The sequence below is a fragment of the Salvelinus fontinalis genome, chromosome 6 (genome assembly GCF_029448725.1).
Source record: "Salvelinus fontinalis isolate EN_2023a chromosome 6, ASM2944872v1, whole genome shotgun sequence".
In the NCBI taxonomy this organism is placed as follows: domain Eukaryota; kingdom Metazoa; phylum Chordata; class Actinopteri; order Salmoniformes; family Salmonidae; genus Salvelinus; species Salvelinus fontinalis.
The window spans coordinates 19124018-19151107 of NC_074670.1; the positions used below are offsets into that span (position 1 = coordinate 19124018).

At 43.8% G+C, this 27090-nt stretch overlaps 1 protein-coding gene across 2 annotated transcripts in view; it reads left to right on the forward strand.

The window, feature by feature from the left end:
• The window catches only part of LOC129857256 (histone-lysine N-methyltransferase 2A-like), a 55554-nt gene extending 28815 nt beyond the window's left edge, over positions 1-26739 (forward strand). For both annotated transcript variants that reach the window (XM_055925309.1, XM_055925310.1), the window contains exons 15-34: positions 6317-6501; positions 6832-6933; positions 7060-7170; positions 7832-7908; positions 9059-9294; positions 9408-9562; positions 9797-9934; positions 10090-10248; positions 10338-10455; positions 10580-10658; positions 10755-10915; positions 12215-12358; positions 12495-15762; positions 16386-16498; positions 16630-16761; positions 18643-18895; positions 22407-22514; positions 23056-23139; positions 23564-23693; positions 23886-26739. In XM_055925309.1, the coding sequence (XP_055781284.1) occupies positions 6317-6501; positions 6832-6933; positions 7060-7170; positions 7832-7908; positions 9059-9294; positions 9408-9562; positions 9797-9934; positions 10090-10248; positions 10338-10455; positions 10580-10658; positions 10755-10915; positions 12215-12358; positions 12495-15762; positions 16386-16498; positions 16630-16761; positions 18643-18895; positions 22407-22514; positions 23056-23139; positions 23564-23693; positions 23886-24161 (6029 nt within the window). In that variant the 3' untranslated portion in view covers positions 24162-26739. The remainder of the gene's footprint in view (positions 1-6316; positions 6502-6831; positions 6934-7059; positions 7171-7831; positions 7909-9058; positions 9295-9407; positions 9563-9796; positions 9935-10089; positions 10249-10337; positions 10456-10579; positions 10659-10754; positions 10916-12214; positions 12359-12494; positions 15763-16385; positions 16499-16629; positions 16762-18642; positions 18896-22406; positions 22515-23055; positions 23140-23563; positions 23694-23885) is intronic.
• The last annotated feature ends 351 nt before the right edge of the window (positions 26740-27090 follow it).

Sequence of the window (27090 nt, forward strand, 5' to 3'; positions counted from 1 at the left end):
TTATTTGTATCAGGATTCGCACGCATTTTATATATCACAAATCATGACGCGGGACATTTTGAACAAACCCCGGGTTGCTCATTATTGATTTGACATCAAATAACGTTGTTCGGTCATGTTATCTAACAACCTGGTAACTTGACAGTAGGTTTGGGCAAATTTGATTGGTACACGAGGAAAGGAATTTGGGTCTGCTACTCATGAGATGTGCTTTAAAATGTAAGCTTCATATAGGCCTAATGTAAGCCTGAACTATATAGAAAAATCTAATTTATTTCTGGTGCTCCTTAAATTCTGTTTGGTGCCTAATGTTTTAAGTTGGGCTTAGTGTGTGTATATGTGTGTTTGTGGGAGAGAGAGGGATGTTTGAGAGTGAGGAAGACAGTGTGTGAGGAAGGGAGGGTGAGTGTGTGTCTGTTAACTGAAGAGGAAAGAAGGTTTCATGCAGTGTCTTCTCCTTACTGACACAATGACATGCAGATCGTTATGCATGTATTTCACAGGAGGTTGATGGCACCTTAATTGGGGAGTACAGGCTTGTTGTAATGGCTGGAGCGGAATTTGTGGAATGGTATCGAACACACGGTTTCTATGTGTTTGATGCCATTCCATTTGTCTTGTTCCAGCCATTATTATGAGCCGTCCTCCCTTCAGCACTCTCCACTGATGTATATTCCTTCCTCCCATTACTCCAGCCAAATCACAGGTAGGGCTTTGCAAATATAAGCAAATCAGCCATTCTATGCAGAATTCTATTAAGTTAATTTTGTTGAATTGCGTACAAGTGTGAATTTCAGTGACAGGTTTTTAGAGAACGTTTAGAAAAGCATCCAGGGGATGCAAGGCCACTGATACTGCTCGGTATACTGCTCGGTATACTGCTCGGCCTGGTATTGTATCGTTTGTAAAATGTTGGTATTGTGACAAGCCCACACTGTATATTTTGACAAGTCAGAACATCAGGTGCGATGAGCCCAGTAGCATTAAAGAGCATTCAACAAATGACTCATCACATTAAGCACAGGAGTTTCCAAACTAGTATGAAAGGTCGAATGAAATACGTGGGTGATTCTCAAAATAGTTATTTAATGTAATGCACTGATGTCACTTTCTGCCTGAAGGAGTAGTAAAAATGCACGACTAGACTTCTGCTTTCTTGCTTTGTCCTTTTGCTGTCAGGGTTACCCAGAAACATACAGTTGAAGTCAGAAGTTTACATACACTTAGGTTGGAGTCATTAAAACTTGTTTTTCAACCACTCCACAAATTTCTTGTTCACAAACTATAGCTTTGGCAAGTCAGTTAGGACATCTACTTTGTGCATGACACAAGTCATTTTTCCAACAATTGTTTACAGACAGATTGTTTCACTTATAATTCACTGTATTACAATTCCAGTGGGTCAGAAGGTTACATACACTAAGTTGACTGTGCTTTTAAACAGCTTGGAAAATTCCAGAAAATGATGTCATGGCTTTAGAAGCTTCTGATAGGCTAATTGACATCAGTTGAGTCAATTGGAGGTGTACCTGTGGATGTATTTCAAGGCCTACCTTAAAACTCAGTGCCTCTTTGCTTGACATCATGGGAAAATCAAAAGAAATCAGCCAAGACCTCAGAAAAGTCTGGTTCATCCTTGGGAGCAATTTCCAAATGCCTGAAGGTACCACGTTCATCTGTACAAACAATAGTATGCAAGTATAAACACCATGGGACCACGCAGCCGTCATACCGCTCAGGAAGGAGACGCGTTCTGTCTCTTAGAGATGAATGTACTTTGGTGCGATAAGTGCAAATCAATCCCAGAACAACAGCAAAGGTCCATGTGACAATGCTGGAGGAAACAGGTACAAAAGTGTCTATATCCACAGTAAAACAAGTTCTATATCGACATAACCTGAAAGGCCGCTCAGCAAGGAAGAAGCCACTGCTCCAAAACCGCCATAAAAAAGCCAGACTACGGTTTGCAACTGCACATGGGGACAAAGATTGTATTTTTTATGAAATGTCCTCTGGTCTGATGAAATAAAAATAGAACTGTTTGGCCATAATGACCATTGTTATGTTTGGAGGAAAACGGGGGAGGCATGCAAGCCGAAGAACACCATCCCAACCGTGAAGCACGGGGGTGGCAGCATCACAAGACATCAGTCAGGAAGTTAAAGCTTGGTCGCAAATGGGTCTTCCAAATGGACAATGACCCCAAGCATACTTCCAAGTGGTGGCAAAATGGCTTAAGGACAACAAGGTCAAGGTATTGGTGGCCATCACAAAGCCCTGACCTCAATCCTAAAGAAAATTTGTGGGCAGAACTGAGAAAGCATGTGTGAGCAAGGAGGCCTACAAACCTGACTCAGTTACACCAGCTCTGTCAGGAGGAATGGGCCAAAATTCACCCAACTTATTGTGGGAAGCTATTTGGCTAAGCTGTATGTAAACTTCTGACTTCAACTGTAAATAATTACAAAGTGTCCCATCTTGTGCTTTTGTAGTGGGTTTTTTCTCCAGTTATGAAGAAGTTGACCTTTGCTCTCAGGAACATGTTTCTCACATTGTTTGTTTAATTTCAGTTAGTTTTCCTTGGAATTTACGCCATAGGAGAGGCTTGCGGGTACCGATAGGATGTATGGGGAGTGAGTAGCTTTGTTTAGGATGCATGGGGAGTGAGTAGTTGTTTTTTTACAGACAAAACTGTTCGTATATATAAAAGCCAGAAAACAGAGTTTAAATTAAGCCCATAAAATCGATAGATCAATCCCCAATTACCTGGGAGAGCGTTAGTGGTAATCTATGTATAACAACAAACCAATCAGTTGGTAAAGTGACACGGCGACTCAACCATGGCTTCCCTCAGAGGAAAAGACAAGGAACAACTTGGAGGTTGCAAATTAGAGTAATGAACATCTAAGGTATATCCAGGAAAGCGTAGCTAAAAGGCTCTTGATGCTCACCAAAGCAAACAATTTGTGGTGAAAAAGGTAGATTTGCTCGAAGGTAGTTGTCTATCATGACAGACACACACCAACAATGCATGTGTATGGGCGAACAAGACGACAACATGGTCAAACTGATTTCAGAGGAACTTGATGTGGGTATATCAGCAGAGTATCTGGAACGATGCCATTGGATCGGCGTGAAATAGAAGAACGCTAAATACCCTTGCATGGTAATCTTCAAGTTGTGGAACTATCAGACCAAAGTCAACATTCTGAAGTCACAGGGGTGAAAAAAGAGATTAAAATCCATGGCCAATCCATTAGATTCATCCAGGACCTGTCTGCTAGGCTGTGAAAAAAACACTACGAATTCATTCCGTTCAGATAGTCACTGGAGAAAAGTGAATTAAAAACTCATCTACAATTCTTGGCAATGCTGTGGGTTTGGAAGGGAAAGCAAAGAATGGAATTCACAAGTGCAGATGAGGCCCTGGACACGCTGGAAGAATCCCTTCCTGTTGGAGAGACCTCTTTTCTGAGGAAAGGAAGAAGCGGGAAAAGGTGATAAACACTCTAGGTTACATACAGGGATGTCTAGGACCAGCACATTGTAAATTGAGGCATTATTATTTCCCGCCAATACAATCTATACACTACCTTCCCCAAGTAATTATTCTTCTATATGAAGTAATGATAGAAGTAACCGATGCCAATGGGCTAAACAGACATTGAAAAGACAATTCAAAGGGGGAATGTATGTACAGTGCATGTACAGTGCCTTCAGAAATAATTCACACCCCTTGACTTTCTACATTTTGTTGTTACAAAGTGGGATAATAACCTTACCTTGATTATGTATTCAACCCCCTTAGTCAATATATGTTATAATCATCTTCTGGCAGTGATTACAGCTGTGAGTCTTTCTGAGTAAATATCTAAGAGCTTTGCACACCTGGATTGTACAATATTTGCACATTATTCTTTAAAAAATTCTTCATGCTCTGTCAAGTTTGTTGTTGATCACTGCTAGATAGCCATTATAAAGTCTTGCATAGATTTCAAGCAGACGTAAGTCAAAACTAAAAAGGCCACTCAAACATTCAACGTTGTCTTGGTAAGCAACTCCAGTGTATATTTTGCCTTGTGTTTTAGGTTCTTGTCCTGCGGAAAGATTAATTTGTCTCCCAATATCTGTTGGAAAGCAAACCTGAACTAGGTTTTCCTCTTGGCTTTTGCCTGTGCTTAGCTCTATTCCATGTATTTGTATTTTTAAGAAACTCCCTAGTCCTTGCCGATGACAAGCATACCCATAACATGATGCAGCCACCACCATGCTTGAAAATATGAAAAGTGGTACTCCGTGATCTGTTGTTGGATTTGCCCCCAAAGCTAATGATTTGCATTCATCAACGGTGGAAAAAGTACTCAATTGTTATACTGAGTAAAAGTAAAGATACCTTTTAATAGAAAATTACTTAAGTGACAGTCAGTAAAATACTAATTGAGTAATAGTCTAAAAGTATTTGGTTTTAAATATAGTTAAGTATCAAAAGTAAAAGTATAAATCATTGCAAATTCTTTATTAAGCAAACAAGACGGCACAATTGTCTTGTTTTTTTACATTTGTTTACAGCTAGCCAGGGGCACACTCTCCCCCTCAGATATAATTTACAAATGAAGGATTTGTGTTTAGTGAGTCCATCAGAGACAGTAGGAATGACCAGGGATATTCTCTTGATAAGTGTGTGAATTGGACCATTTTCTTGTCCTGCTAAGCTTTCAAAATGTAGGGAGTACTTTCGTGTGTCAGGGAAAATGTATGGAGTAAAAAGTATATCTTCTTTAGGAATGTAGTGAAGTAAAAGCTGTAAAAAATATAAATAGTGAAATACAGATACTGATGAAAAAACTACTTAGGTAAAAATAATTTAAAGTACTCCTTAAGTACTTTATACCACTGGTATTCAGGACATAAAGTTAATTTCTTATTAAAATTCTTTGCAGTTTTACTTTATGCCTTACTGCAAACAGGGTGCATGTTTTGGATAATTTTTAGTACGTATATACAGGCTTCCTACTTTTCACTCAGTCAATTAGTAGTGTGGAGTAACTACAATGTTGATCCATCCTCAGTTTTCTCCTATCACAGCCATTAAACTCTTTAACTGTTTTAAAAAAGTCACGATTGGCATCATGTTGAAATTCCTGAGCGGTTTCCTTCCTCTCTGGCAACTTTGTAGTGACTGGGTGTATTGATACACCATCCAAACTGTAATTAATAACTTCACCATGCTCAAAGGGATATTCAATTTCTGCATTTATTTTAACCCATCTAGGAATAGGTGACCTTTGCAAGGCATTAGAAAACCTCCCTGGTCTTTGTGGTTGATTCTGTGTTTGAAATTCACTGCTCAACTGAGGGACCTTACAGATAAGTGTGTGTGGTACAGAGATGAGATTGTTGTCCCACACTTCAATGGCTGTGCGAAGCTGCTGGATATTGGCGGGATCTGGAATGCGCTGACGTACACTTCTATCCAGAGCATATCATACATATTTAATGGGTGACATGTCTGGTGAGTATGCATGCCATGGAAGAACCGGGACATTTTCAACTTCCAGGAATTGTGTACAGATCCTTGCGACATGGGGCTGTGCATTATCATGCTGAAATATGTTGGTGGCGGATGAGTGGCACGACAATGGGCCTCAGGATCTTGTTATGGTATATCTGTGCATTCAGATTGCCATAAAATGTAATTGTGTTCATTGTCCGTAGCTTATGCCAGCCCATACCATAACCCCACCGCCACCATAGGGCACTCTGAAATCGTATTTTTCTAGGCTATAGGCGAGGCCTTATTGGTCACGTGCATACATGTTTCACTTAAGAGAACAAGGGTCTAGGGAATGTTTTTCCTAAACAAATGGTATTTCGGTAACAGAACTTTTCAGTTTAAGAAACAAGTAAGAAACTAAATCGCTGTAATTATGTGCAGCTTTGGCACGTACAGCGCAATAAACACTTGCTGTGGTGTCTGTTTGCTGCACCAGGGAGGAGAGACTTGCTGTCATTTATTATAAATGTTTTTACTCAGTGTGGACAATGGGCTTCCTCATGAGTAATTTGTCTAAATGATTTAATCAAACATTGAGCTTAAATCATCAGACAAGCTCGGTGCATATAGTTGATTTTATCCAAATGCATAGGGTGTGTCTATGTGGGGAAGAAATTACAATTTTGATTTGTCTAAGGAACAGACGCCTCTCTGTCTGGGACAGCCCAAATCGGAAGTTTATCACATGCTGTTATCTCCCATGCTTTGATGTAGTGCCAAGGAATGGTTCTTATGGTTGTTCTCTGCTCTCCTCCCCCCCAGGTGACCTGTATGAGATTCTGTCCAGCCTGCCAGAGAGTGTGGCGTATTCCTGCCGGCCCTGCAGCCAGTCCCAGCCCAGCGCCTGGAGGGAGCTGCTCCAAATGGAGCTGAGGGCCGGGGTAGAGAAGGTGCTGGCCTGCCTGCTCACCTCCACTCTCACCCAGCACCTCATTGCCTGCTCACAGGTGGGAGATACCAGGCCGTACAATGCTTCTTACCACACGATGCTAAATGAGACAGGATGCGCAGGCTGAAAATAGCAACAGGCTTTTTAACACCTATCAAGTTTTGATGTGGCTTTTCTGAAGAAATAATTTCAAAGAACAAGTGCAACGACTCTCCCCTCTCTTTTTTAAAGTTTATTAGCTGATATCAGATGTACATTTGCAGACTGAGATCTGCTAGCACTATTTGCCTGTTCCTCTTGAACTGTTGCACATAAGTGCTTGTGTGGCTGTATTTTCAGTGTTGTTTCTCTGTAGCATACTAAATTTGTCCCTATTCCACTCATGTAGTGTGTGACCCAGGTTGTCCCTGACAGTGGAGCGGAGGGCCAGCCAGCCTGTGACCTTCGTGCTGTGGGCAAGAAGTTTGACAAAGGCCTCTACACCACCCTGGTCAGTGTCTATCTATATAGCATCTGAATTAGCAGGACAGGATCTCAAAGATTTCAAAGGAAGATGAATGAGTAGTGTCAGCTAAATAACTATGTTTGTATATTTCCATGTCTATTTATGTTGTAGAAATCATTCCATGAAGATGTGGTGCAAGTGGTACGGAGGCGTCTGGATCAGGAGGAATTTCTACCGGAGGATGAAAGGCCCACAGCCGTGGCCCGCTCCTACTACTTGAAGGTAATGCTGAGTACTCAGACAGCAACACTCTGGGAGGAAACTAATCTGAAGTATTTACTTGATCGTGTAGCTGCAAGCACACTACTTTCAGTATGACAGAAAAACAGTTCAGTCTTCTGCAATGTTATCGCGTTTTCCCGGTACTTTAGCTACATAAACACAGCTTTTTTGTTAAAAGCACACATACGTGATAATACACGTTTATACAAATGTTCTCACTACACTTGGCTGCACTTTGTGAACACAGCTGTTTACGCTCATCTTGCTTACTTATTTTGAAGTATTGTGTATAGACTGTACACACTAGTTTCATAAAGTTAGACAACACAGACACTTAAATACCCTCATCCTAACACAATGCATGGCCTGTCTCAGTCAGTGACATCAGTCCTCAGTATGTCTTGTGGTGTTTAAGTTGTTCCATATGGCTGTCTAGTCAGCAGAACGATATGTAATTGGGAGTGCGTTATGGGGCGCTGTGGTTCTGGTGGTTATGACTCCCCTGGTGGTCATAGGTTCACTTGGTTCAAACTAAAGTTATAGAAGATGGTTGAATCCAAGAATATTTGCAATGTTTATTGGAAAGAAAAAAGCAGTACATGTTGTAAAATGGCCAACAGAGGAGTGTAGATTCACCCTCTCCTCACTGTTCTCTCTGCAGCTTCTGGAGGAGGTCTTCAACTGGTTCAACAGTCAGGACCCCAAAGTGTGGGACCCCCGATCCAAAGACCTGCCTATGTGAGTAGCAATCTGCTCCTCATATCTCCTAGTTCAGGGTATCTCAACTGGTGGCCCACAGTGATTTTATTTCCCGCGCATAAAAGAGAAATAAGTGGTTTTATACAAATGTAAGTTTTGAAATGACTGTTTTAGTCAAATTATTATATCTGTTTGGGCTTCTGGAGATAATTTTGCAGTCTACAAATGATGTGTAATTATGTCCCGGCCCCCTGACCATCTGCTCAAGAGAGAATCGACCCACGGCTGAATTTAGTTGATGATCCCTGTCCTAGTCTGTTAAACCTGGTTTTTGTTATGCTTGTAAACTTGGCGTACGTTTTAACAAGGCAAGGCAAGGCCATGTTTTAAGTCATCAGATATTGACTCATAAGTGAAAATGTCTATGAAATTCCAGTTTAACTTTGGGTTGTAACATATTGCTTCACTACTGCCCTGCAGGAATTCATGTATTTTCCCATGAGGCAGCATAAGCCTACATTCAGTGGAGCAACTGATTTGATGTTTTCTGGTTTGCCACACATTTGTATGACACCCCTGTTGTTCACATCCTGATGGGAAATGATGAGTTGATTGAATTGTACTATATTGTCAACAACGACCTTAAAGTGGGGAACAGTCATTCAAATCCAATGTTACAGAAGTTAGTCTTATAATTATTTTCTTATTTTCTTCTTCTGGATGTTAAAACCAGGACTGTTCCCCTCCTTTCTCACACATTCCCAGTTCATGTCTTTCCTTCCCTGCGACAGAGGACACAGAGTAGTGACTTCATTTAGCTCATTGTAGGGTGTTGCACAGAGTGGTAAAGGTAGAGTGGTAAGCTCAGGACCTGACCTGCCTGTCACCTTATCTTCTGGGGGGAAAGATTGATTAATAAACATGAATTATTTGTTAATGTAAATGAGTGTAATCATAATCAGCTAGATGTGAACCACTGTCTTAGTTGTGTACTCTTCAAGTCAAATTCTAACTTGAGTGTAACTGTGTGCATGTAACTCAGATGTTTGCCTAAATCATCCAAATATGAGTTACGTGCTGGTAACTCACGTTGGAATCTGGCACAGCATGACTCTAACACAACTTGACTAACTCTTTTTTTCATCTCTTCACCTCTCCATTTCTCCATCCATTCCCTTTCCCATTGCAGTGGGATGCTGTCCCATGCGGTTCAGCCTCCCACCACCGAGCATGTGTACGCCCAGTGGCGTGAGAGGGAGGAGCTAAGGTCCAGGGCCCCCCTGGGGTCCCTGCAGATGGAGAACGTACTACGCCTGGAGGTGAAACAAGAAGAGGTGCCTCACCCCACCACCCCACTGACCACAGAGCCAACCAGGGGCCTCCACTTCAGGAAAAACAGGGCTTTCAGGCTTAATAAACTCAAAGGTACTTTACACAACTGAGGGGAGGAAAAACTATGAGAAAGCAAATATTGAATAGACCAATTTCCTAAGGGGATTGTTGTGGTTTTGGTATGATGTCTGGCGTTTGTCCCTCAGGGAAAAGGGGAAGAGCCGGGCGGCTATCCATGTCTGAGGGACGGCCATCCAAGTCTGAGGGACGGCTGTCCAAGGCTGACCTAGACACAGGGTGGTCCAAGGACGACGGGAGGCAATGCTCACTGTGCCAAAAGTATGGAGATGCTAAGTCCAATGTGAGTAAGACTGAAACTAGGTTTCAGAACACTTTTGAGAAGCCCTTGTCAGAAGTGACTTAAGGAATAACAGCATGGAGGAAAGAAACACAAACCACACTCTGACTTCAGAGCACTAAGCCTTCACACCCTTGTTCAACATAACAGCCCTTGACTCACAGGAAATTAAGTCAACCAAATCCACACCGTAGGTAACCAGTTCTGTATTTCTAACCTCCTCCGTGTGTTACTCAGGAGGCTGGCAGGCTGCTGTACCTGGGCCAGAACGAATGGGCTCACATCAACTGCTCCATGTGGTCCGCCGAGGTGTTCGAGGAGGACAATGGCTCTCTGATGCATGTGCACAGTGCCGTCGCTAGGGGGCGCTTCATGGTGAGGCTTCACTTTATTTGTGCAGTGACTTTCTTGTTTTTCCAGCAGCTGTAGTTTGTGTATCTTTGTCCAACGTCCATCTCTCTCAAACGCATTATCCACCCCTATTCTCTCCTCCTGGACTGATCTAACCTGTCTGTCTCTTGTTCCCTCAGCGCTGTGAGCGCTGTAACCATACAGGTGCCACAGTAGGCTGCTGTCTGACCTCCTGCCAGAGCAACTACCACTTCATGTGTGCCCGCTCCCGCAACTGTGTATTCCAGGACGACAAGAAGGTGTACTGCTACAAACACAGAGACCTCATCAGTGGCAAGGTAAAGTCCTGGGACTACTCAGCAGTGGGACTGTTATGTTTTTTTATGAGTTTCCTCACGCATGTGTACATTGTTCTTGTTCATTGCAGATCATCACCGGCCAAGGGTTTGAGGTGAATCGGAGGATGTACGTGGACTTTGATGGGGTCAGTCTTCGCAGGAAGTTCTTGACCGGACTGGAGCCAGAAAACATCAATTTGATGATTGGTATGTTTTCTCGACACATTACATTGTTATTTTTAGCTCACTTGAGTACAGGTATCACAGTACAGTGGACACAGGACTGGTCATGGATTTTGCTCATCTAATCATTGTTATTTTCTGAATTCAGGCTCTTTGCAGATTGAAAAGCTAGGTATGCTGACTGAGCTGTCTGCAAAGCAAGGAAAACTTTTCCCAGTGGGTTACCGGTAAGTAGCAGCAATTCATAATTAATAATGAATCAGAAATTGGCATGTTTAGATGTGTTTTTTTATGACTTCCTTCCTTTCAACTCCTCTCCGCAGGTGTTCTCGCTGGTACTGGAGCACGGTGAACCCACTGCGGCGATGCAAATACACATGTACGATCCGTGAAGTCCGCCCTCCGGTCCCTGAGAAACCTGCTGAAGAGATGCCTGACAAAGGAGAGAATAGCACTATAGCACACAGCCCCTGCACCCAGTCAGGTGAGAGTCCTGGTCACGCAACACTGCATCAAACCCTTACTGCTACGCTGAACAAAAATATAAGTGCAATGTGTAAAGTGTTGGTCACATGTTTCATGAGCTGAAATAAAATATAGCAATTTCTAAATGTACTAAAGCCTATTTCGATCAAATTTTGTGCACAAATTTGTTTACATCCCTATTAGTGAGCATTTCTCCTTTGCCAAGATAATCAATTCACCTGACAGGTGTGGCATATCAAGAAGCTGATTAAACAGTATAATCATTACACAGGTGCACCTTGTGCTGGGGATAATAAAAGTCCACTCTTAAATTTGCAGTTTTATCACACAACACAATACCACAGATGTCTCAAGTTTTGAGGGAGCGTGCAATTTGTATGCTGACTGCAGGAATGTCCACCAGATGTGTTAACAGTGAATTGAATGTTCATTTCTCTACCATAAGCTGCCTCCAAAGTTGTTTTAGAGAATTTGGCAGTATGCCCAACCGACCTCACAACTGCAGATCACGTCTGTGTGGGTGAGTGGTTTGTTGATGTCAACGTTGTGAACCGAGTGCCCCATCGTGGTGTGAGGGTATGGGCAGACATAAGCTACGGACATAGAACACAATTGCATTTTATTGATGGCAATTTGAATGCACAAATACCGTGATGCGATCCTGAGGCCCATTGTCGTGCCATTCATCCGCCGCCATCACCTCATGTTTCAGCATGATAATGCAAGGCCCCATGTCGTAAGGATCTGTACACAATTCCTGGAAGCTGAAAATGTCCCACTTCTTCCATGGTCTGCATACTCACCAGACATGTCACTCCTTGAGCATGTTTGTGATGCTCTGGATCGACATGTACAACAGTGTGTTCCAGTTCCTGCCACTATCCAGCAACTTTGCGCAGCCGTTGAAGTGGAGTGGGACAACATTCCACAAGCCACAATCAACAGCTTCATCAACTCTATGTGAAGGAGATGAGGCAAAAATAGTGGTCACACCCGATACTGACTGGTTTTCTGATCCACGCCCCTACTTTTTTTTTTTTTTAAGGTATCTGACCAGAATATGCATATCTGTATTCCCAGTCACGTGAAATCCATAGATTAGGGCCTAATGAATTTCCTGATTTCCTTATGAACTGTCTCTCAATGAAATCTTTGAAATTGTTGAATGTTGAGTTTCTATTTTTGTTCAGTATAAAATATTAGTGTGACTGTTGGCTTTCTTACACTGCAAAGTGGATATTGGCAAGACTTGGTCGTGGCATAGGAAACAGAGTTGTTTTTGTTGCTTCACCTCTAGAATCTGATGCCCAAGAGGTTGACGTGGCACATTCTCGACCCACTACTCCCAGCTTCTCAGCTCCACTCCCTAAACCTGACCACGGGGCAAGGCCCAAAATCAGGAGACCAGCTGGAGGACTGTTCCGGCCTCTGCCCTCCCCAGGTAACTGTTCCGTGGTTGGCTAATGTTGTTTTCTAGAACACCTCTGGGTCTATATATTTATAGATATTACCCAGAAAGCATTGATTGTTTGTGTGTCCGTTCAGTTGTCTTACTTCTATCTGTTTTTCCTCTGCAGGAGCTACCAAGTCCAAACCCCACCACATCCTGACCATCAGTGACCTGGAGGAGACACGCAGGCCTCGTCGCCACAGCCCCCACTCCCAAACCCGCAGGGACATCTCCTCCCCACCCCTGGGCTCTCCAACTGGTTCTGGACTAATCACCCTCCGCACTGGGGGATCCATGCATCCCAAGGCCTCCGTGCCCACCTCTCCGCTGTTTCCCCTCGGGGCTACTGATATCCTGCTGACCTCTCCCTCTACCCGACCTGTCGGAGGTCGAAGTGCTTCCTCTGCCCGATGCCCCGGGAACATGACTCACTCTACCTCAGGACTCTTTCCCCAGCCACCATGGGAAGACAGTGTGGGCAGCTTCCCTTCCCCTGGCCTGTCCCTCTCCCCCATCATCCAGCACTCTCCTAGACCCAGGCTGTCTTTTGACCTGAACCAGTCAGACTCAGTGGAGGTACCACACAACTTCCTGGCCTCCCCAGAACCGGAGGATAACCCTGCACCCAACAGCACCTCACCACTTAGGGGCTCTTTCACACAATTCCGCGAGGACTCTGACGTGGCCATGGGCTCCGAGTTGAAGACTGAGCTTGAGATTGAGGAGATGCTAGTGAATGAGGGAGTGGCCATGAACTGTGGTGCCCAGATAGACGTGGAAGGCGACGACAACCAAGAGGAGTTCTGGGAGCCAGAGGTTCGCAAGAGGAAGACGCGTACAGCCCTGACCCGCTCAGCTGCCAGGCAAGACTGGGGGAACACTTCCTCCGATGAGGACATGGAGCACTATTTTGACTTCTCGCGGACTGTGGTCAGTCGCACAGGCTCCAGGGACACAACCCAGGCTCCTGCCTCTCCCTCTTCAAGATCTATCCCTCAGCTGGACGGCGTGGACGATGGGGCGGAGAGTGATGCCAGCGTGACAACCACCGACGGGGCTCAGAAACTGAAGAGCGCCAGTCAGGTTCAGAACCCAGGTCAAATGCATGTTCCGCCTGAAGTAGAAATGACGACAAATGGTCTAAGTGCAGACTCTGGAAGCCCTGTCTCAGATCAGTCACCCCTTAGCAACCCTCTCAAGTCTACAACCAGAGTTGTCCTCCCCTCTACAAAACCTCCCCCAGCGTATATGCCCCAGGATCCATCCAAAGCCTTTAATGCCGCACAACTAGCTGGGACTGAATTGGACAGTGTGACCCTTGAGCCAATTGAGATCTCACCAAAAGCTCCAAGACCAGCTGGAGTGGACCCATCCACAACATACAGCCCTGCTGATGTGAATACTACTCCCCTGCAGTTATACACCTTCCCAACTTCTCTTGAACAACAGAACTCAATCCCCACCTTAAAAGCCCAGGAACCAGTGCCGCTTGCACCCCTTCTAGGAACTCTGCCGGACTTTGTCCATACTAAGGTGTCTGATACGGTCTACCCAGAGGATTTATTCCAAGGTTCCAGTCTAGACTTTGCCCCTGAGGCTCCACTTGTTCTTGAAAGGTGTGATCCTCCCTCCCCCAGCACCTGTTTCACTGAACTGGTCCCTGTCCAGGTTGATGCTCCCATGGAAACCCATCAGCCTCAAGATCCAAAAGACCTCTTCTTGGATTCTAACAGCGGCCACTTTGTATTGCCCACAGATGGATCGGCTATTTACATGAACCACTTGACCGAGACTTCCGGAGATCCCTCGTTGAGCAGTAGTCAGGGCACCCTATTGGAGCTTCTTCAACCCTCTTCTCTTATCTCCTCGGACTTCCCTAACCCCAGCGTAGCCCAGATGAACCCTTTACAAATGAGTCCCTCTGTGCAGTCCTCTCTGCCTGGCTTTAACCCTTCAAGGCCACCTCTCACTAGCATCTCGCTACAACCCCTGACATCCTCCCAAGGGTCAACAGTCTTGCCGCCCATGGAGACCTTTTGTACCAAATTATCAGCACCTATTCCAGGCAGTGCCCTTCCACATTTGTCCTCTCAAATTGATCCCATTTTGTCTGCAACATCAAGCATCAGTCTCCCATCTTATGGATCAGTCTCTCTGCCTATATTCTCCACACAATCCCAGGCCATGCTCTCCACAGCAATTACCATTGTATCCTCCTCTCCCTCCGTATGCTCTCTCTCCGATGCTCTATCCACCCAGTGTCACCCCATGCTCTCTTCGCTTCAGCCCTCCTCTGCCCCTGTGATGATTAACGGATACAGCTCCACGGCTCTGCAGAAGGAAGCTGCCATGGGACACACCATCTCCATCAACTTCTCCACCCCCAGGCCGCCACTGGAGCCCCAACAGCCGCTGTTACCTCAGGGACTACCTGGCCACGCTATCCTTACTGTGAAGGAAGTGGGTGGTCCCAACGTGGACCCTACACCTCACGTTCTGCTGGTCAACCGCCTGGGCCAGATCTTTGTGAAGAACCCAGAGAGCAACACCTTCCAGCTGCCCAGTCAGAGCTCTCCCTCCTATAATTGTGTCACTCAGATAGCCAGCCTCCTTCAGAGCAATGCCCTGTCTGCCACCTTGGCAGCAGCTGGCACAATGTCCAACCCGGCTCCAGGGACTGCCATGCCAACCCATGTCCCTAGGATGGCCACGCCTGTGGTTCAGAGCCCAGGTACCATCACTCAACTGCTCACTCACAACAGCAATGGGACAGTTGCAGCGGTCAAGAAACCCAGGAAGAACGCAAGCACATCTGCAGATGGAGCTATACCAGGGATGAAGAAACCCAGAAAGAAGAAAGAACCTTCCACAACTTCTAGGAGAAAGAAGTCTGACAAAGCTGCAGACCTGTTTGAGTTTGCTGGTCAGGACGGCAGTTCCTCCATGACCAAGACTGAGAGTGCCCAAGCCATCATCAACCAAGCCATGGCCAGTAACTACACCCCCAACCGGACCGGTCCGCGCATACTGAGTCCCTCTACATTCCGTAACAACCCTTCCCTGAAATCTGTGGTCCTGCCCCCAGGACTACTCATCGAACCCGAGCCCGCAGCCACCACACTGTCTGTTTCAACACCCCGCCCTCCTCGCGCCCATGTCCGTATGAAGAGGGTGTCCTCCCTTTCTGATCGCATTGGTGCCACGAAGAAGTCCAAGACAGACTTCCTAGAGCCAGAGCCCCCTAGTGCTAAGGAGGACCTGTCGTTACCCAAAGACAGCTTTGCTGCTGTCTCCAGCAGGGCCGGGGGTGTTCGCATTAAAACCCCAACGGTGAAAGGTGTGTTGGACCTGGACAAGCTAAAGGAGGAGCACTTGAGTGACTCTGAAAGCACAAGGTTAGTCTTTTGGAACTTATCAGGGCAGTGATCTTATGAAATGAGTAATGAGACAAAATGTACAAATATTGTTTTCAATTAATAATACAAGAATTGTCATGCCTTTATGTTTAATGGCCAGTGAGTCTCCTGTAGTGTTCCTTTTTTATTAAAAGTGGTTAACTTGCTACATCTGAAACTATGCTAAAGGTCAGAATCATATTGAAATATAATTTTTTTCACTATTGGCACGTCACTCAATTTTCCAGTGTGGGCCTCTTCTCGTCAGTGTCGATAAGATCATGTCTGGCTATTTTTAACCTTACGCTTAACTCCTCCTCTCCCTACTAGTAACCTATAGTATGATATGACAAATGGAACAAGGCATTTTACTCGTGAAATAGGACTGTCAATAGGCTTTGTAGATGTCAGTAACTATAGAACCCTTTTTTGAAGTCATAACTGAGATTGGTAAATGAGTGGTGACGGTTATTACAATCTACAATACAGCTCCTAGTTTGCACGATGCTCTCCAATTGTCATCACTGCATTTATGCCCTAACCGAAGTGTGTATCTTATACAGTGAATGATATACAGCCTGTATCCAGTCGATTTCAGTGTTTTCTCGTTGTATTCTTCACAGGCCAGGGCTTTGGGAGCGCCTGTCGATACCTCGATTAGGGATGGACACAGGTAAACAACAGAACTGGGATGCAGTGGGCCGCAGTGCCCTGACTGACTGGAACAAATACTCAGGTACTTATGTGTAATAGTGCCGTGTGAACAGTATGTCTGTATGATGATGACTGATGATACTTCTTATACCTGTACAATGTAAACAAGTGTGCCTGATTTGAAAATACCCTGTGGTATTTCCATCCTGTCAGGTGCTGTATCGTGCTCAGATGATGAGCTGATGCCCTCAGACGATGAGTGTCCCCCCAGCCGAGACCAGCCCCACCTCCGCTTCGAGATCAAAAGCGATGACGGCTTCATTGTGGAGGCAGACAGCGTAGAGGGTGAGGTTTCAGGGAGGAAAGGGCAAATGAATGTCTTACCTGTAGTGTTAATTTACCCAGTACTCAAGGCAATGATTTCTGCACAAATACCCTCTATTTCTACATACAGTTGAAGTCGGAAGTTTACAAACACTTTTTACACACACTCATTAAAACTCGTTTTTCAATCACTCCACAAATTTCTTGTTAACAAACTACAGTTTTGGGAAGTCAGTTAGGACATCTACTTTGTGCATGACACAAGTAATTTTTCCAACAATTGTTTACAGACAGTTTATTTCACTTATAATTCACTCTATCACAATTCCAGTGGGTCAGAAGTTTACATACACTAAATTGACTGTGCCTTTAAACAGCTTGGAAAATTCCAGAAAATTATGTCATGGCCTTAGAAGCTTCTGATAGGCGAATTGACATAATTTGAGTCAATTGGAGGTGTACCTGTGGATGGGCCTACCTTCACACTCAGTGCCTCTTTGCTTGAGATCATGGGAAAATCAAAAGCAATCAGCTGAGACCACCAACATTGTAGACCTCTAAAAGTCTGGTTCATCCTTGGGAATAATTTCCAAATGCCTGAAGGTACCACGTTCATCTGTACAAACAATAGTATGCAAGTATAAACACCATGGGACCATGCAGCCGTCATACTGCTCAGGAAGGAGACGCGTTCTGTCTCCTAGAGATGAACGTACTTTGGTGCAATTCAATCCCAGAACAACAGCAAAGGACCTTGTGAAGATGCTGGAGGAAACGGGTACAAAAGTATCTATATCCACAGTAAAACGAGTCCTATATCGACATAACCTGAAGGCCGCTCAGCAAGGAAGAAGCCACTGCTCCAAAACCGCCATAATAAAGCCAGACTACGTTTTGCAACTGCACATGGGGACAAAGATTGTACTTTTTGGAGAAATGTCCTCTGGTCTGATTAAACAAAAATAGAACTGTTTGGCCATAATGACCATTTATGTTTGGAGGAAAAAGGGGGAGGCATGCAAGCCGAATAATACCATCACAACCATGAAGCACGGGGTGGCAGCATCATGTTGTGGGGGTGCTTTGCTGCAGGAGGGACTGGTGCACTTCACAAAATAGATGGCATCATGAGGAAAGAAAATGATGTGGATATATTGAAGCAACATCTCAAGACATCTGTCAGGAAGTTAAAGCTTGGTCGCAAATGGGTCTTCCAAATGGACAATGACCCCAAGCATACTTCCAAAGTCGTGGCAAAATGGCTTAAGGACAACAAAGTCAACGTATTGGAGTGGCCATCAGAAAGCCCTGACCTCAATCCTATAGAAAAATTGTGGGCAGAACTGAAAGAGTGTTGTGAGCAAGGAGGCCTACAAACTTGACTCAGTTACACCAGCTCTGTCAGGAGGAATGGGACAAAATTCACCCAACTTATTGTGGGAAGGAAGGCTACCGAAACGTTTGACCCAAGTTAAACAATTTAAAGGCAATGCTACCAAATACTAATCAAGTGTATGTAAACTTATGACCCACTGGGAATGTGATGAAATAAATTAAAGCTGGGAAAAATTATTCTCTCTACTATTATTCTGACATTTCACATTCTTAAAATAAAGTGGTGATCCTAACTGACAGGGACAGGGAATTTTTACTAGGATTAAATGTCAGGAATTGTGAAAAACTGAGTTGAAATGTATTTGGCTAAGGTGTATGTAAGCTTCCGACTTCAACTGTATGACTAAACATACGATTATGACACATACTCTTTCTCGTAATCGGTTAGAATTAACTTGTGTAATAAACCTTCTAGCACAAAATTTTGCCTGTTTTCCATATGTTTTCCATTTGTGTGTTATTCTGTATAACTCACGTTTTACTCTTCCCTCTCCTTTCCCTCCTCAGAGGCCTGGAGGGCAGTGATCGACTGTGTCCAGGAGGCGCGGGCGGGGGCCAGGCTTAGGCAGCTGTCCTTCTCTGGGATGACAGGTGCCCGTATGCTGGGCCTGCTCCACGACACAGTGGTCTTCCTGGTGGAGCAGCTCCAGGGGGCCCGCCGCTGCCATAGCCACGCCTTCCGCTTCTTTAAACAGATCAGCCAGGAGGAGGATCTGCCTGTCAACCCCTCTGGATGCGCCCGCTCTGAGGTCTACCTCAGGTCAGTGTCCCGGTGTTCTGTCCACTACAGGGGCCCTGGAAGTTAAATATAGAAATTATAAGGGGAGTCATTATTTTGTAGTGTAAATTGAATCCGAGTTGTCTTACAGAATAATTTTACATATCTTGTAAACATTTCACCAATACTTCCTAGGTATCATGAGTAGGGTTGCAAAGTGTCAAACGTTCCGGGAATTTTTCAATGGGAAGTTAAGCCCGGGAATTTTGCTTAAATTCATCAAAAAAGTTAGCTTATAACAGTGAACCTTTTTGTGGGATACACATAAGGCAATTCTAGGTCTTGTGGCATATTTTGGTTAAACAATCCCCAATTCAAATCAAATGGAACCCTCTGCATGCACAGTGCATTCTTCCATCACATGTGCAGTGTACTCTTCCATCAAGATTCTCAAGATCTTGCACACTAATGAGATGCTTTTGAGCCCACACTACTACACTGTCTGAGCCAAGGATTACATGCTTTCTGGTAAGTTTTGATTACAATACTGGGTGGAGTGAATATATTTTATATGACAAACATGATTTTTTGTTAACTAGTAAATAGTAGCCTACAGCAAAGTGTGTTTAAATCATTTCTAACTGGTTAACAATTTCTGCAAGTTAGTGTTTGCTACCATGTGGCTTTTAGCTTGCTTGAGCCTGCTAACTGAGGAGTGTTAATTCACCCGTTTCCATACATGTTTCATTTTAAAACATTTATCTTACAAAGGAGTTGTTTAATCTAACTGCTCAACTATTTATCTGTACATGGATTTGTATTTTGTTTTTTCTTACAATTTTTTCTAATCTTCACAGGAAAATGCCACAGGCACAATCTGATGTGTGGAGACATTTCACTGCAGCCAATGTAGAAGGAAAAGCTGTGCACATTTGCAAATACTATGCCAAATCATGTGAAGAATGCAACAAAGATGCAGAATCATCTGGCCAAGTGCATAAAGTTCCCTCAGTGCTCACAACAAGCAACCTCTGACAAATGTCCCTCTACTTCTATTCGAGGTGAAAATGATGAGACACCTTATCAATAGCAACAGCTCATGGTCCTCCTGGAATCAGAAGTTTCTTTGACTCAATGGAGGAACGTAGTCAGAGAAATGCTGATGAATGTCTTGCTCGAGCTGTGTATGCAACTGGTTCACCTCGGATGCCCAGAGGCAATGTGTATTGGAGGAGATTTCTGAATGTTCTTCGCCCAGCATACACCCCTCCAACCAGACATGCTTTATCTACTCATTTGCTGGATGCAGAGTTCAAGTGAAGGTCAAGCAAATCATAGAGAAAGCAGACTGTAATCATTTCTGATGGGTGGTTGAATGTTCGTGGGCAATGAATAATTAACTACATCACCCCCACCCCTCAACCGGTATTCTACAAGAGGACAGACACAAGGGACAACAGACACACCGGTCTCTACATTGCAGATGAGCTGAAGGCAGTCATCAATGACCTTGGACCACAGAAGGTATTTGCACTGGTGACTGACAATGCCGCGAACATGAAGGCTGCTTGGTCTAAAGTGGAGGAGTCCTACCCTCACATCACACCCATTGGCTGTGCTGCTCATGCTTTGAATCTGCTCCTCATGGACATCATGGCACTGAAAACAATGGATACACTCTACAAGAGAGCCAAGGAAATGGTTAGGTATGTGAAGGGTCATCAAGTTATAGTAGCAATCTACCTCACCAAGCAAAGTGAGAACAATGAGAGCACCACATTGAAGCTGCCCAGCACCCGTTGGGGTGGTGTTGTCATCATGTTTGAAAGTCTCCTGGAGGGGAAGGAGTCTCTCATATAAATGGCCACATCACAGTCTGCCGATATGGACAGCCCCATCAAGAGGATCCTCCTTGATGATGTATTTTGGGAGAGAGTGGTAAGCAGCCTGAAACCTATAGCAGTAGCCATTGCACGGATTGAGGGAGACAATGCCATCTTGTCTGATGTTCAGACTCTGCTTGCAGAAGTAAGAGAATAAATACGTTACGCCCGCTTCACTGTTGCTCAAAGCAGAGGAAACTGCAGTTCTGAAATCCTGAAGGCCATACGTCACGCCACAGCTTACATGTTGGACCCCAAGTATGCTGTCAAGAGCATCCTGTCTGGTGCAGAGATCAACAAGGCCTATGGGGTGTCATCACTACTGTGTCCTCGCCACCTTGGCCTGGATGAGGGCACGGTTATTGGCAGTCTGGCGAAGTACACTTCCAAGCAAGGGCTTTGGGATGGAGATGCAATATGGCAGTCGTGCCAACATCTCATCAGCCACCTGGTGGAAGGGGCTTTGTGGATCTGCGGCTCTTTCTCCTGTTGCCTCCATCATCCTCCAAATCCCACCAACATCAGCCACCTCAGAGCGCAACTGGTCCTTGTTTGGGAACACACACACCAAAACAGGCAACAGGCTGACCAATACAAGGGGTGAAAAATTGGTGGCCATCCGGATAATTCTGAGGGTTTTTGAGACGGACAACGAACAATCCTCAACAAGGTTGGAAAGTGACAGTAAAGATGAGGCCTTAGTCTGATGTTCAATAGGTGAACATTGAGGAGGTCCAGGGAGAAGACATGGAAGCCTGAGAAGAAGACAACCAAAGCTTTAGTTTCTAGACTATCATTTTACAGATGTATGTTGAAAACATTTTTGGGAGAAGCGATGGATCATTCAATATTCCCTTTCTTTTGTTGTTCAGTGAAATCGTGCCATGTGAAGAGTCATCTCATTTAATTAAAGTTAAATTCGTAACTAAGCTTTTTTTCTATTGGAAGGATTTAATCATTTGCAATTATGTCTACATATGATAAGGTAAAAGGTTTATGTTTCTGTCTCCATATGATATGGTAAATATATCCAATGCAAAAAAACGTCTACATTTAAATGGTATTAATATTAATTTGCATATATTTCAGTTTTTTCCCGTGTAATCCTGTTAATTCCCACGGAAAGTTTCCACTTCTGAATTTTCCCCAAAATGTGCAACACTAATCATGCGTCATGGGTTGGAAGAAGTTTTAATAAATAAAAATATGTTCATTTGGAAGTTCCAGAGAAATTGTACATCACCACAAGTGTAATGGTGGGAACCGGTATTACTTTGTCCTTACCTTGCAGTTGGTCAACCCATACCACTGTCTAGAAAATGTCTGGAGAATCTGGGTTTTCCCCTCTGTAGGTGGTTTTCAACTTCAAAGTGGAAGCTAGTCTCTCTGTGTAGAGTATTGGTGAAATGTATGTTTTGAATGTAGACATCTGTCAGGTTTAGAGGAACAAATGCTGAGGTGTCATCTCCACCTCCCACAGTCTGCGTAAATTAGAAATAAGACCTGTATGACGTCTATGCTCCTCCATTCATTAACATATGAAGAGTTTGTGGGTGATGTCCACATCCCAAATTCTATACCAATGCTCGGGGGGAAAAAAATGATCAAGAAAGTCAAGCCTGCATACTGTAAAATATAACGTAACACCTTGTTCCTGTCTTCTCTTACAGGAAGACCACCTTCGACATGTTCAACTTCCTGGCTTCCCAGCACCGCCAGCTGCCTGACATCAACCCCTACGATGAGGAAGAGGATGAAGTCCCACTCAAATCCACAAGGTCAGATTACAGAGTTATTGTATGCCATCGCAAAGGAAGCCAACTAAATGCTAACATCTTAAAAAAGGAAGCTTTGGCTTAAATAGTGCAGGAGCTAGTCCATGAAAGATCTTGTCTAGCAGAACATTCTTAGAACGTGTTGTACATGGCCGCAAGTGTTGTTCCTTTAAAAAACAACTTTCACATCAACAAATTATCCATTTATAAGTTGGTAGACATAACATATCAATGTTCTCATTCAGACTTATGAGTAACAAAGGAGCTGTACAACTACAGGTTTACATAATCGTTTTTATAGCTGTAACTAATTCACTATTGAAATGTTGTCCATTTCTGTATTTGTAACTCCCCTAAAGTCATCTTTGTGGTTGGACTAAACCATTCCGCCATTCCGCCATTTCTGCAACTACCTCCTAACAAGCAATGTTAAAAATATGTTCTAACCTCTTGTGTCTGAGTCTCTAGTGACTCATTTCTCAGTGTTAAACGTGAAATGTCAGAAGCACATCGTCATCTTCTCTGCTTGTCCCTTTTCTCCTAGACGTGCCACTAGCTTGGAGCTCCCCATGGCCATGCGCTTCAGACATCTGGAGAGGACATCAAAGGAGGCTGTAGGCGTGTACAGGTCAGCACACAACTAGTCCTCGTCCCCCCTGAGGCACTGAGGTCAAAGCCAATACTATGGACAGAGCCTGTGACTATGATCATGATTCTGGGCTAAAGAGCTCATGTGTTTCTCAGTGGGGTGCCAACTGACCCCACAATAGATCATTTGCAGTCTGTCTGGACAGGAAGCCGTCATTGCGGTTTCTACAGCTATCACAGCAAACTAGGAACTGAGGCATGGTTTATATTTCCTGCCTCTCCCTTTTCTGCTATTATGTTATTCTGCTACAAAATGAGTAACATGAATTCCCACTGACTCAGGATCAGATAATAAATAATAATAAAAATAATGTGATCATCGCATCCTTTTAATTGCCAAGGAGATTAGCTATGGAAACTGTTGTTCATACTTGAGCCTCTTTTGACATCTCTCTCTGGTGTAGGTCTGCTATCCACGGTCGAGGTCTGTTCTGCAAGAGGAACATCGATGCTCAGGAGATGGTCATTGAGTATGCCGGCATCGTCATTCGCTCAGTGCTCACAGACAAGCGGGAGAAGTACTACGATGGCAAGGTGAGATCAATCAGTTCAGAGTGTGGTTGAGACGACATAAGCCCTATGGTTTGTCCCAACGAAACCTTAGTTGGTGGACCTTTTTAAAATCCACTAATTGTGGGCTTGAATGAATAAATGTTATTGATACCAACATAATACATGTTAAACTAAAACTAAGTCCCCTGTCTCTTTTCCCTCCTTCCTCCACAGGGTATCGGCTGCTACATGTTCCGTATCGATGACTTTGACGTGGTGGACGCCACCATGCACGGCAATGCGGCGCGCTTCATAAACCACTCATGCGAGCCCAACTGCTACTCGCGCGTCATCAACGTGGAGGGCCAGAAGCACATCGTCATCTTCGCCCTGCGCAAGATCTACCGGGGTGAGGAGCTCACCTACGACTACAAGTTCCCCATCGAAGACCCAGCAAGCAAGCTCAACTGCAACTGCGGGGCCCGGAAATGCAGGCGCTTCCTCAACTAGGGACAGGAGGAGGACGTGGTACTGCCACAGTCTCTGCAGGGGGAACAAGGCACTACGGGAGTGGCTGAGAGCAGAGGCAACAGGGGAAGACAGAGGTTAAAAGCCTTAAATTAAGGTTTTACTGGGTTGGGAGGTGGGGGAGGAGAAAATACAGGAAAGGATGAGCCACTACGAAGAGACTGGAAGAGGAACCAAGGCCAGGAGATGGGGAGCAAGAGGGAAGAGGAGCACCACACAGGGACATGCATCCATAAGCTCACATTGCCTTCTAACCAATATGCACTTGCCAGAGGTTGGACAAGTTCACCACAGGAGAGGGTGGAAGTAGCTACCGTTATAGTGTGTTTTTTTTCTTGAGAACAGGATACTGAACCCTGCAGACATCTGTTGTGGTTATGCTGGTTCTATGTTGCATGGAGGTATTTTCCTTGACGCCCTAATGTCAAGCCCTTTCTGTTGAAATAAGGGTGGACCAGAAAAGCTAGACTTGGACATATTCTTTATCTTTTTTTGTCAGGGGGCGGGGGTAGATTTTTAATTGACACCCATAATCATGTTGGCTCCATCCTATCTAGTTGATCCCTTGGCCATATCTTTACTTGATCCTGTAATCATAGTTTTATTTATTTGAAATTATATTTCACAATGCTCATCATGCGTCAGGTTGTACATATTTGCTTTCCGTTGACTGTTCAGAGAACCATGGTGCTAGATATGATGGGCAATAGGCTTGGAGGCTCCTAGGTCAGAGACCCTGCAAATAATAACTATTTTTCTATCCATTCTCCACTCCCCTCTCACACAGACCGGGGAAGGGACCTCCATTATGTTCAGTTAAACGGTTAGATAACGGTTAGTGTCACCCTTACAGAGTTTGCTGCAGCTAAATCATATCTTTAAGAACTTTCCCTTCACCATTTTTGTATGTAGCAAACACTACCCAATCCAAGAGTGACGAGTTTAGCTGGAAACTTCAGTGCATCTTTTTTTATTTTAAATATATTTTATTACTATCATGGCAAATGCTGATTACCTTTGCAATAATATTAGGCCTACGACTTTGCTGCATTACAGTTGCGCGTCTTTAGTGAACTAACAAAATCCAGACTCCATATTTCTCAACATTCAGTGGAGTTAACAAAGAACTGACTTCTCTCTCTGACATTCTCTGCAATCCAAGGGTGGAAGGGTGGAACACTGTCCAAGTTACACCACTAAGAGATGCGTTATAAACTCTATATATTCCCGACTGTGTGGACTGACAGCACCCCTGAGATCTCAAGCATAGCATTAGGCCAGTACTGTACTGTGTTGCTCCGTAGGATGGCTTTAAGAGAGAATCATGTCTTGGTGTAAAACCTAGATAGGGAGAGAATGCACTCAGCACCTTAACGTTTGCTGTCGTACAACTTTAGACAACGCTGTCAGTTCAGTCAGACATATTAGGAAATCAAATGTACACACTGTGGTTCACATCTTTACAGTGAGAGATTGCTTGAGCTCTAAAATCGCTGTATTTATTAATGTTTCTGTTCAGATTTAGGACTGGTGAAACTAGCTTTGCTTAGTGTAAATGGTGGTGGTCTTGTGGGAAATCTTCCTCCCCTCATTTCCTCTTTTTGTTTACTTTGTTTCCTCTTTCTTTTATTTGAACCTTGATGTTTGAGGAAAGTTGTGTATTACATTTCAGTCTTTACACAAGACATTGTTCTAAAGCAGGTCTTTTTTAATTGTTTTTGATTTTATTTCTTTGTTCTGGTATAATTTTCATGGAGAAAGTACAGCAGGCCTTAGTATCGGCAGGCCTTATAACAGGAGAATAACAAGCATTAGAATCCATGCTATTCTTCCCATCTGCGTACTACAGAGAACCCTTCAAGCTAGAGATAATAATCTAAAGGAAATGAGTTCTGTCCTTTTTGGAATTTAATACACAGTAAGGAAGAGCTTAAGCCCGCCTGCCTGCGCGACCAATCAGTGAGATGGAGCCTATATTCCCATGTGTCAATCATCTAACACCCTTAGCAGAGTTTGCCATTAACAGGATGCATCTGGATTTCAGGGATACGGCTATCCTTAACCTAGCTTCCCTTTCTGCTTAAAACCGGAAATGGGAACACCTCTCAGAGCAGAAAGTTTCTCTATACCCACTCCACTCCCCAAACTCTTGCCAGGATTCTACCTCAGTTGTTCTGACAGATGTTAAAGAATACTAATGCAAAAAGAGGATGATGATGATAATATAATAAGAGTAACTTGGTTTTAATGTCCTGCAGAGCTGGCCTGTGTGTTCAATGAAGCATGCAAAGCACTAGTTGGAAACCTGAAGTTACCATGACGATCTCTCCCAGAACTGGTTCAGAAAGCTGTATTGTTCTATATGGTAGGGTTATTTTAAAGTATAACAAAGTGTAAAAGACATAAGAAAATGTGTGAACTTGTCTTTGTTACCTTGTACAAATAAACCCTGAGTTTGTAAATAATTGTATACATATTTCTAAACCCGTTTAATTTTTCTATGCACTTTTTTATTTATAATGTTATTTGCTTAATAAAGATGTTAAGATGTTTGAACAAATCAGACTTGGTCATTTGAAAATGTAATGAAACAAATGCTGATATGACATTTATATAACATGCAATGTATAAGTACAGCAATATCATTGGTTGGTGATAATACATTTGACAATCGATGATAATGATTGTGTGAGGGCCAGGTTGGGAACTTAACACTTGTTCTGAGCACCTGAAATGTACTATGCTATCTGACACACATCAAACCAGTTTCCTTGATCTGATTTCTTGTGAGGATGATTTTTTATTTTTTTTCACCTTTATTTAACCAGGTAGGCAAGATGAGAACAAGTTCTCATTTACAATTGCGACCTGGCCAAGATAAAGCAAAGCAGTTCGACACATACAACAACAC